This window comes from Pteropus vampyrus, unplaced genomic scaffold, assembly GCF_000151845.1.
Source record: "Pteropus vampyrus isolate Shadow unplaced genomic scaffold, Pvam_2.0 Scaffold195, whole genome shotgun sequence".
Taxonomy (NCBI): Eukaryota; Metazoa; Chordata; class Mammalia; order Chiroptera; family Pteropodidae; genus Pteropus; species Pteropus vampyrus.
The window spans coordinates 2,897,026-2,909,279 of record NW_011888976.1 but is presented as its reverse complement, the minus strand read 5'-3'; the positions used below and the strand labels follow the sequence as shown (position 1 = coordinate 2,909,279).

Genomic DNA, 12,254 nt, shown 5'->3' with positions numbered 1-12,254 from the left:
GGGAGAGAAATTTCTAGTTAAACATGATCTTGAGAAATTCTTCCATATGTGGAAAAGTCCTCAGTTCATCTGACATATAGCGATACATACATATATACACTCAGGACACTATGTATACATTTATCCCACATTCATTTAACCTCAAAACATAAAATAAATTCTTTTTTCCTCCCTAAGCAAAAGCTAGGAATAACAACTCTATATACAGAATCCATCTTCTGGGGGCAACAGAGCAAGTTAAACCCCTCATCTGTTTGTTAGAATTCAAAGCGCTGCACTTTGGCTAATCTGTTGGTGAAAGTGCAAGGAAAGCAGGGCATCAATCACAGACCCCTGTCCGGCATTTCACAGAGAAGGGCGGAGGGTAAGAGGAGAATTCAAGGACCTCGAGTTGGCTTTCTGAGAAGTAACAGGGCTTGGGTATGAGCTGCTACGACTGCTTCGTTTTCTTGGTGGACAGCAAGACTCCACCAACTCTTTGGCCAAACATAAAATGCGAGCCCCTGGGAGGAGGAGGAGAAAAGCAGGGAGGTGGTTTACCACACAGATCCGGGGCCAAAAAACACATGGGGCTCGCAGCTACCATCTCGAAGAAGACCTGATTGCAGAGGTGGCTGAAAAACCCCTTGCTGTGGTAATGCTCTGCAGGACACTGATTAATTCTGACAGCAGGTACCCCAAGGCTTAGGTGTGTGCAATGTGGACAAGGGTCAGGGGTGAGAGGGTAAGAACTTCGTGTTTATTTTCTGAGCTAACTCTACCTTATGGCTCTTTCGCCTGTAGGAAGAGGGAAGAGGGAACATGTTTAGGGATCAGAAATCTCAAAAGCAAGGTAGCGAGGACTGTAGCCTCTTTGAAGCAGAGCACGGGTACAGTCAACTTGGGTGGGGTCACTGGGATCATTTCATTATATCTTAATGTATAGTCTCTACATCTATCCCATGATCACTAGCTTGAAAAGAAGGCCAAAAATAGCTGTGAGTTCTTTAGTAACCAAGTAATTGGATGGCTTATGGCAAAATGACATGTGTCACAAACAGAAATCTATGGGAATTTTCAACAGAAAATGGAGACATTCAGTGCTCTGAAAGATGTCCAGTAGTATAAACTCATGCCTTGGCTGAAAGCCAACATGTGCCAGGACCACAAGACCGGGAGCAGCAGAGAAGGGACCAAAGACCACTATTTACATCTACGGACAGATTTTGGAAATTGCCACGTGGAGTGGCTAATATTTAGGACTAGGGTAATCAATTTTCTAGGAATAAATTAGCAGCATGGACTCCTAAAGTTAAAGATGCAAAATGGAAAACCCAGGTTCTGCCATAAGAAGGTCATTACCCAAAAGCACTCCCAGAGCCCTGGCTGCTCTGATGGAAGTCCCCAGTCGAGTGAAGCATCCTTTACTTTCCTCTGGGGGCCTGGCTTATACCAGGTCGTTGGGTGTGCAGAAGCTCATAGGTGAGTGAACAAAGGAATGTGGGTCCTGGCACTCCACTGCCAACGTCCCTCTATAACTAGAGCAATTCCTCCGCCATCTCCGTGCCATGCTCTCCACTCCTTGAGCTTCTCACTCTGGTGATTACACGGCAGTGGAAGAGTTGCAGGAAATCACACGTTGTTTAGCACAAGGATGGCAGGAATAGAGAAGAATAACAGGGAACAGGGAAAATTGCTTCAAAACCCCACCTATGATTAAAAACACTGCTGGAAATTAGATCAGCCATGTTTTAAACTGGGTAGTCTCTTTCTTCACCTGATACTCTGAGAACAGTATTTCTCAGAGCACAGATGTTAGTAGAAAAGAAAAAAAAAAAAGATTCTATGATCAAATAAGTCTGGGAAATGCTGGATTAAATAAAATTGGAAAGCTTTCTTTCTTATACGACCTTTTAGATCCTTTGATCTGCTAATTGCACCAAGACTCTCCAAGATTCAGTCATAATATGCAGCATTTTCCCAAAATTCTTTGCCCACTGAATCTTTGTTTCACGATTTTCCTCATGGGACTAATGTTCCACAAGTTACTTAGGGAAATGTTAGTCTAGTCTTATAACCCTTGAATTCAGTTTCTCCTAAGGAGAAAGCAAAATCATAGTAAAGGAGGGAGAGACTGGAAAGAAATGGAGAAAACAAAAAAACAATCTAATTCTGCAAACTTGGTAATACTTTACTTGAATTTCCTAAGAAAAGTGAGTTTCTCTGGAAAAGTAGCAAAGTAATTGATTTTTTAAATATTTTTTCGTTTTCATGTTCTGTTCTCAATAAATCTCAGGAGACAATATCACGTAGCCCCTCTTCCAGAGGACATTGTTGGTCAACCCTCGGGGCCACAGGAAAGTCAGGGCTGGAAGATTCATGGGAAGAGAATCAGGAATTGCTGAAAGAGACTGCTCTCTCCCCTTTAAGTCAGTTTAGTTAATATGGGTACATTATGGATATTTATTTCAAATTTCATCCAAATCCATCATTTATACTCTAATATTGTCACATACTGATACGAAGCTGTCATTTACTCCTAAGAAATAACTTCACTCCATACATATTAGTATATATGCTTATGCAATTATGTGTAGAGTTTATAATCAAGTGGGAACGATTTCCGAGCCTTTCAAGACTGTTACATTGTGGGACTTGGATTTATAACAGCTCACATGTTGATATATGAGTTGTTGATGGTTATGAATCTCAATCTCCAGTACAGGGGAGAACATCATTGTCCAGACCTGGGACACCTAGTTAAAAAGGGCAACCAGCCCAGGGGATCTTGCCATCTCTATCACTGGAGTCAGCCTACTCATACCAGGGTTCCTTGCTGAACCCTCCTTCTCTAATTGAAAGAGTACAGCACAGGAGCCTTAAAGCTTTGTGACTCCAATTTAATACCACAAAATTATCCTGGCCTGGGGTATTTCACTTTCATAGTGAACCTATTGCAGAGCAAGTTCCAAAGTCATGAGCTCCTAATTAAGTTATAATTACCTTTTATCTGTGACATTTTGATTGATATGATCCAGAAGAGAACTGAATGGGATATCAGATGACCTGAATTTTTGTCCTAGGACTAGACAGCAAATGCCCTGAAGATAGGAGTTCTGTCTTATCCATCATGCTCTTCCCCAAGTCCAGCATAGTGGCTGGCATGGAATATGTGCTCCAAGTATTACTTGAATGAGCAAATAACCAGCAGCATGACTCCAGTCGAGTTCACCCCACTTCTCTCAGGGCCTGGATTGCTCATCTCTAAAACAGAATGGGGCTGTCTGCCTCTATGTCCATGGGTTACTTAGAGTGGTCACTGAAATGAAGGATGTGAAAGTCATCACCATCTTCCTAACAGTAGCAATGAGAAAGGTGTATCAGAGGTCCTGATGACATATCTTAGCCAGACACTCCTCAGGGAATGCTAACTCTTCTGGAAAGGGCGCCACCCCTGAGCCATGATTTCTGCCCTGTGACAACCTCTAGTGTCAATGGACAAACATAAGAGGGTCAACCACGGAGGCGAGTACTCTAGTTTATAATTGAAGACCTCTGGAAAAGCAGCAGGAGACAAGCTTCTGTAAGAAATATCATTCACAAGGCAGATACATTTGACCTGGTGCCCTGTTTCTAGCAGGACATATTAGCATATGTGTCTGTGATGAAACAAGCCTGTTTGTTATCTCAGCAGGTCCTTTTATGACCCACTCCCCCAATTTGGCTCCAACTCCTTTTTTCTGCCCCTATAGTGCTTTTGATGGCCTCCTGGCACCAATAAAACCTCACACTCAACCCTCTTGAGAGAAGGTCAAGGAGCAAAGGTAAGGACCAAGAAAGAGAATGAAGAGATTTGGTTAGCAAGAAGCCAGGTATATTGGGGCAAGTGAGTATAGGGGAAAGGGGGTGGTTGTAAGGGATGAGGATTGAATAAATAAAACCAAATCAAACTAAAACCACAGGCATACAAGATAAAGATATAAAATTAATATCTCCTTCCACTTTGCTGATATCCAAATTGAGAACCATTTTTGAGAGCTAATCCCATAAACTGGTGCCTTTCTGCACTTGGCTTCAGAAATTGAGATGTCCTGTGTGAACACTCTGCAGCATTGAAGTCTCTGAGGGCAAATGCTTCCAAGTACAAGAGTAAGGCCAAGCTAGGGGTAGGGGCAAGGGTCCTCCTGGTTGGAGCTACCTTACTGTACATCTCCAGGGGGCCCTTCTTACATTGTGTACTATATTAATGGCTCCCGCAGAAGTTGTACATCTGGCAAAACATCTTTAAGACTTGGAATCTTAATTTCTCCTTTAGGATGCTAGTGACTTGAGGTGAAAAAGGAAAAGAGCCATCTGAAAAAAAAAAGGTTTAGGAGCATAATAAGCACCCCTTCCTCCAACAAATAATAAAACCTCTCTTCAAACAGGTAATTCCAGTAAGTTCTCCCCTCACTTATTCAGAAGTGTATAATAAAGGCATTCACACATGTCCAGATGAGTCTATTCCATTACCTATGCCGCCATCCCTCTCGAAATTTATTGCATAAGTTACATTAGGATCATAAAAAGGTCATAGCGTAATAAAGGAGGAACTCCTAATATTGACTATATTACCCTGCTAGTTTGCATTTAATTATATAATTTCCGTGATATTCACTTTCGAGAGTTTTAATACTAAACACTGTAAATAGTTTTCGCATTTGGTGGGTGAATGCAAATATTATTGAAAATCATGAGAGATTTTTGTTTTTGTCAATCCATCTCTTCACTTGTTTTATTATTCAAGGGAGAAGATAAGGTCCACAATAAACAAACCGGACCCCTTGACTTAAGTGGCCAAAAGGCAGGCAAAACTGATTTATCCTCATGTTGTTTCACTCCACTGTTAATTTGCATAACTAAGGAATTTTCTAGGAAAGTGCTGTGCATACTCAAAGCTTCTCTGGTTGCCAAGCTCATGGAAATAAAGTGCTTTCTCTTAAAATTCTGAAAGAGACATTCCAGAGTAACCTACCATTAGATACAGAGCCAGCAATAGACTACATATCTGTGAAAGAAGGAAGGGAGGAAAGAAAATGCATAACATAAACAAGAACAGACAAAACCTTAAAGAGGAAGGAGAAAGGAAAACATTTAGATTGCCTGACTGATGGAAATAAATACCAAAGCTATTAGTTTCAGTTCAAAGAACGTATCACTTTATGCTGTTTATTATTTCTTGAGGATTATTTATTTTATCTTAAAATATCCAAAGGGTAAAAGGGGTCCTGGAGGTAAGCGGCAATGAAACTGACCTGGTCGGGAGAGGGCCTGTGATTGGAATGCTGCGACCTCCCAGGAGATCGGTGGTGGTGGTGATGGTGGTGGTGGTGGTAATGGTGGTGGTCCTCATCGTAGTTGTCCGCTATCAGCTTCATTCTGTTCTGGGTCTGTGCAGAACAAAAGCCAGGGAGATTCAGGAGCTAGACCAATCAAAGAGAGTCAGGGCACAGTTGTAGCACCTATAGGGCTCCTTTGTTCCTAATCCAGAAGTTTTAATTTTTAGTCAAACTGGAACTTAATGAGGAGTGCACCATGCCATATGCTTTGGTGAAAAAGGCTTTGTCACATCCTTGAAGCTACTTTGTTCTTGGATCTGCATTTGTAGATGTAAGTGGACTTCCCCCATGTGATTTAAAAGAGGGAAAGAATGGATATATCCTAAGGTGCTTTGTTTTTACATTATCAAGCAGTCACAGAGATCCAGAGTAAGCTTGCAATCACAAACTGCCAACAATCACATCCTACACTCTAGAGCAAGCATGAGAAGTAAGCCCTGGATGAAAAGATGGAAAAGGGCTGGGTGGACACACAGAACTACAGACAAACAATGGTCTTACAGGACAAGGCAGAGAAATCCACTCAAAAGCTGCCAAATGCAAAAATACTAATGGAGATGGTTTGTTGCTACGATGACTTCTAGTGAAGGAGCACTGTATGGATGTTTTAACTGATATAGTTCTTTGGGGAAATTGAGCAAAAGGAGCAAAGTCAATGGAGAAGAGCTGACCACTCCAATTCACTCCCCACTGTTTGTCACATGAGGCAACGAGGTGTCACAGTTAAAAGAAGTGTTTAGGGCCATAGAAATGTTTTATTGTACTGTTTTATTATGCAAGGCAAGAACATATCAGCGATGAACTGAACTTACAAGATCGGAGGATCTAGAAAAATGCCTAAAGACCATGGAAAAAGGCAGATAAAAATATCCAGCCCAAAGAGCCAGGAAATGTAGAAACTACAAGTGTGGGTTTAGAGATAAGACTGGATTCAAGTCCTGTTCCACCTCTTTTGTGGTTATGGGGTCTTTTACAGTTACCTATTTCTAAGCCTCGATATCTTCGACTCTAAAATGGGAATAATAGTGCTTCCCTCCCTGGGGTCCCTGTGGGCAAGTGCTATGATAAACTTCAAGTGTCAGTTATGGACCTGGCATATAATGTCTTACAATAAAAGTCTAATGCTGTTATTATTATTAATATTGTTGTTGCTTATTGTAAGTCACTTTTCCTTCTTGATACATGTTGCTTCCTTTTTCTGCAACACCTCCCCTAGCCACCTTCCCTCAACTCTAACTTCTGTATCTGACCCACAGCCTTTTCTGGATCTCACCCTTGAGGCCAGGTGATGCGTACCTCCTGCTTACCACCACTCTACAACCATGAATTTATCTGTTCAGTCCGTCAGTTCTGTTTCTTTCCTCTGCCTCTCCCCAGAATTTAGCACAGGGCCTAGAAAATGTGGAGACACTATGCATGTTGCTGCAAAGAGTGACTGAAAGAATGAATGGGCCATGATTTTGAGGGATGCTGCCATTCTAGAGGTGAGCTGCACGTTTGTTTTCAGACAGGGAAGATCACTGAGAATTGACATCTCATAAATTGCCATAACAATCTCACTGGTAGTTCGAGATGGCTCGAGATGACCATGAGCCATCGGCACTTTAAGACAGCTGGAAGTCAGAGGCTGGCAGTTGGAATTTTATTATGTATATAAATAATACTCTGATAATAATTCTGGACCCAATGTAGTGTATTTTTTGTAGTATTTTTAATGTAAAGTCTAACCTATCCTTGAAACTTTCCTAGGAGGAAGTATTACTATTTTATTTGCAGTTAGAAAATCAAGGCATAGATTTCAGCCCTCAGAGTTTTTTTCTAGAGATTTTCTGGGTCTTCTCTTTTTTAATCTCTAGGCTTTTCTCATTGCCATGCTGCTAGCAAAAATGGCAAACAGCTGAACAGGTAGAAATAACCTTTCCATAAATATTTCGGTTCTGTTAAGTTTTGGAAACACCTCACATCCCAATTCCACCTGCCAAAGGATGTCTCATGATTTACTCACTCCATTTTTTAAAATGTGTATAATATTTGAAAGGCTCCAAGAGGATGTAAAAAAAAAAAATGCATTATATAGATGAAAACAAAATTAGAGGAAAAGATCCACCTAACAATGAAATTAAAAAGTCCTGGGCAACCTTTGGCAGCTGATAGCATTTCCATTCTTCACATGTTCACTTAAAGTATCAGAAGACCCAATGGACAAGTTATGTTCTGTGAGAAACAGGTCAGTGGAGCTGTTGTGGACCAAGTACTGAGATTCCCCTTATTTGGCCTACCATTGTACAGAAGATTCTAAAATTCAGCATTCCCATAAAGTTCCAGTATTGTCGGGAGCCTGTACTTTTGAACTTGTGAACTAATAAACCTGGAATTGTGTCTTCTAATAGAATTCTGGGTGCCTAAAGGGAGCTGTAAGACCTGTTATGGTCAAGAAAAAAGAGACTCGCCCAAGAATGAACGATGGCGCCTAAATGAACAAATAACTGCTATTGTAAACAATATAATGTCCTTATCCTTTGGGGAAGCTCCTGTGATTTTATGAGATATTTTCTTTCCAGTGACAAGCCTAAAGTTTCCTACCTTTGAACTGTATCCCATAAAAGAATGTACAAGCTAAACAAGATGCTATATGCAGTCCTAAATGTGTCTGCTGAAATGAGGTGTTGGAGAGTAGGCATGTCATGGGATAAAGACTGTAAATGAATGATGTCATCTTTCCAATTTGGTGCTGAAATATAAATAAACCATGTTGTTCATGTGAATACCAGATCTGGGGGAAATGTACACAGAACAATTGTGAGCGGAAGAGGCTTCTTTTGATTAGTCTGGGCGGGAAGAGAAGAGTGTGAAATGGAGATGAAAAATGAGAGTTTGGCCTGATATTCTAGACTACTTTTATTTATCTTGCTTGTAACACATCCCCTAAACTGTGATAGATTTCTTACAAGCTGGTTGCTGGTTTCCCCTTCTATAAAAAAGTTTGACCAATCCTGTTTGCTTAATTGTAAAATTAAAACGAATCTCTTACAAATGTTTTTTTTTTTTTTTAAATGCATACTACCTATCCTCATCACTACCCAGTTATATTGGTTTCCTACTATTGATTTCCAAGAATGGTCTGGAAGGATAGGAAGCCATGAATAAAACTCCCTAGAAGTCATTGAAAAACAAGGATGCTACATGTTCAAATAACGTCAGACACGTTTACTAGGTGATTTCATGCATGGTGGTTCACATCCCTGTAGCCATCAGATACATAACGTGTCTATCACAAAGCCTTAAACAGCAAATCTTATGGGCAGTCAAAAGTGAATTCCCAGGAAAACTAATGTGGAGTTGGAGAGGGATAGCTTTCCACAGCACACTGCACTTGGGAACTCATGGACTCATTTAGCGATTCACTGAAGCTCATTTTTATTTCCTTTTCAGTGTCTACCAAATGGCTGACTCGACACTCTCGCCTTCAGCTAACCATGTTATATTCGTTTTACTATATTATGTCATGACTGCTGAGACAAATCTAATCAGATTTCATTTTCTACTTCCTTTTCCTTCCAGGCACCACCTTATTTCTCTAGGGCAATAGGCTCTTAACAGCTTTCCTGTTGTACTCCCACCTCCCACTGAACAAAATCTATAGCCAGAGTGACATCAGATCCCACCACCCCCCGGCTTCAAGTTCCTCAGAGGCTCCCCACTGCTCTTTGGAAAAGATACCTAGCTCCTCCACACTTACAAGGCTTTGGGGAGGTAACTGCTGTTCGCCTTCCAGCCTCGTCTCTCATTCCTCCTTTCCCCAGCCTTGGGACATGCTGTCTCTATTCCTATCATGCCCTTCATCCTCTACCTTTACCTAAGTTATACCCATCAGTTCTCCTGGTCTTAGCTTCAACACCATCACTTCCAGAACTGCCTTCCCTAAGCCTGCTTCAGAAGGGATTAAGTCCTCTTCCGCTGCCTTCTCCAGAATCCTGTACCCACACCAGACCCCCTCTCATCACAGCACTTACGTGATAATCGTGCTTTCTTGGCTTTCTCTACCACTAGTTTGAAAATTTCTTGAGGTAAGCTCTATGTCTGAATTACCCTTGTACTCACCACTTCCACAGAGTGTGGTGTGTAAATAGTGAGCAAATGTGTGTCAAATAGATGTATGAATGCATGGAGAAATGAATGGAAAGGGTACAGCTTACTTTGGAATATATGAAAGGGAAAATACACAATTAGCACCTATGATGAGCCAGCTGAGTAAGTAACTCTTCATGTGATAGTTTAACTTTTCCTGTTGTATGTTTGTTTTTGGTGGTTGTTGTTCTTGGGAATGTGGAGAGCAAGACAAATGAATAGTTGTAGCTGTTGGAAAAGTCAAACTGGTCTTCTTCAAGAAATGCTCCATTCTTTAGTAAAATGGATCCCATGAGATACTTCACTATATCTCGGAGTAATTGCCTCACTAAGAATAAACGGTATTGATGGTGTTAAGGGGTTCATTTCCTTACTATCCCCTAGCTTTTGGATGAGCAGCAGTTTTTAGAATACTTGTGTTAGCCAACCATGGGAAACTGAAACCTTCTCCATTAACTAAAATTCCTGATGAATACCATCTGTGAAAAGGTGCTATATATTCTATCTCTTTTGACATTCTGAAGAGTTTATCCAAGGAGCTCTTGAAACAAAATGAAAATCTTTGATTGACTGGTAATAGACTCAATAGCTTAATGGTACTACATAGCTATAAAAGTGTAATATTAAAATTGCCTTTAAAAATATTTTAGCAAGGTGGCAATAACGAACTATGCTTTGATCAGTCATCTGGATCAAATTAACAATAAAACCTTCATGAATATGGTTTAAATAAGAAAAAATACAATAAGATTTGTTGCTATGGGATATGGAGATAATACCATACAATAGCAATTACACTTTATTCTATCAGATTTTCTTTTCTCCCTCTTTCCTGCCAGGAAAATCCGAAATAATCCAAAAGTTTTCTACTAGTCTTATTTCTGCCAAATCAGGGCCAGGTCAACAGTTCTTGTCTCTGAGTAAAAGATGGAGACACCAGCCAACAAGTGGACAGTGAGGAGGGGAGGGATTTCCTGGACATCCACCAGGCCCACATGGCAATGAATCATAATCAAGTAGGGTTTGGGTTCCACTGCTTGGCTCACTCTTGGAGGACAAAATGAAGCAAGAGGATAAAGAAGCTATTAGGGGAATATGCACCAGGGAACTTTAAGGAAGTAAGTAAGAATCAGTGATGGAAAAGCTTCTACTGTGGACACTGCAAAGGAATTCCTTAAACACTCACCAAACTCCTGCAACCACAAAGACGAGTACAGTTATGTGCCAGGCTAAACGTTTGACCAATATACTTTCACTGAATCCTCAGTTCTGAGATAGCTATTCTTAGGAGCCCTCTTTTACAGATGAGAAAACAAAGCCCATGATTGCTCAGCTAGTAAATTGAGGAACAAGACTTAAAACCAGGTTTCTGATCCCAGAGTCCTACAGTAGTGATATGAAGGATAAGGTCTCAGGACAGATGCAGTGGACAAAGCAAAGATAAATAAGATATGAGGAAGTAGAGGACTGACTATAACACAATAAAGGAAAGAAGCCAGGAAAAGGGTTTGATTTACATAAATGTCCAGAGGCAGAAAAATTCATTCTAGCTGAGGGCAGGGGCCTCAGATAATGCTCCATGGGTGATATGCCCCTTGAGGTAAGATTTGAAAGTTGGCGTGGATATGAGGATAAGGAAAAGTGGGCTGGGAGATTCCATGGTAAATTCACTCTCTAATCACCTTAGGAGGAAAAGCAGATAAAAATGAGGAACTGACCCCCAAGACATGAGAGGGATGTGTATATGTGTGTTGCTTTCTTCATTCCTTTATTGGATATGGGGAGGACAGAAAACATGTTTAAGATGATAATTTGCTTTCTTATTGCTCAGAAGAACTTATCAACTTGGGTCATTTTTGAAGGAATTTAAGACAGACATAGCCATATGCTCATACATATCAAACTGTGACATTTCTGGGAAAATGGGCCAGTCTCTCGATGGCTATGCTTTTACAAATATCCATATAATTCACTGCTATTGCTTCGGTCCTCCCTTGAAAACTGGTCTGATCTCCCCCAAATCAGTCAGCTAATCAGTACTACAGCCAAACAGAACATTAATGAAATTCTCTCCAACTTTGTTAAAGGTACCTCCCTCAGTCCTTATTTATAGACAGAAAATTAGTAGGTCATCGTGGAGGGTTTGGCTGCTATTTTTATACTTACTCATTAAGTACACTTATTTGATCTTAATTGTTATAGAGAATGTCACTGCCATTCCATGTTCTCTTGTTCTACTCTGGAGGTCACCTGCAGCTTGAATTGTCAGATGTGCTATTGTCTCCCCACCTCAAGCCCCTGCATTTCTCTCTGCCTGAGGTCTTCTTATGGCCAGAAGTGTAGGCTTGGCCAGGGAACAGGGCTGACCAGGAATGTTGGGGAGTTCATGCCCTCAGAACAACTCTCAATTTATGAGGGAGGGAGCTGATGAATAAATAACCAGCATCCTGGCACCTTAGTGTGACAGCACTATGGTGTATTCCAGAATCTCTCAGTGGATCCTCAGCATGGTGCAGCCCTTGTTGACTATAACAGAAAGCTGCTCATAATGCACCTTTATCCATCTTTTCCCTTCCCTGTCTCGCTTCTCCATTTTTTCATCATGTTTCTTGGGGTCACCTCCCAAATAAACCACCTATACCAAATCATTGTCTCAGGGTCTGTTTTTGTGAGAATCTAACTAAAATCTTTGTTGAATAATTAACAAGTCTGTGTCTAACTTTTGCATAGGACTAAAATTCTTGTGCCTACCAGGCCTTTGACGCTCAG

The 12,254-nt window shown here is 40.8% G+C and overlaps 1 protein-coding gene across 16 annotated transcripts in view; it reads right to left on the bottom strand.

The window, feature by feature from the left end:
- The window catches only part of ERC2 (ELKS/RAB6-interacting/CAST family member 2), a 941,255-nt gene that overhangs the window by 178,358 nt on the left and 750,643 nt on the right, over positions 1-12,254 (bottom strand). For 14 of the 16 annotated variants that reach the window (XM_011371814.2, XM_011371813.2, XM_023537617.1 and 11 more), the window contains one exon: positions 5,274-5,408. In XM_011371814.2, the coding sequence (XP_011370116.1) occupies positions 5,274-5,408 (135 nt within the window). Of the gene's footprint in view, positions 1-2,874; positions 4,333-5,273; positions 5,442-12,254 lie in introns of those variants that run through there. The other 2 variants (XM_023537622.1, XM_023537626.1) reach the window with 2 other exon arrangements.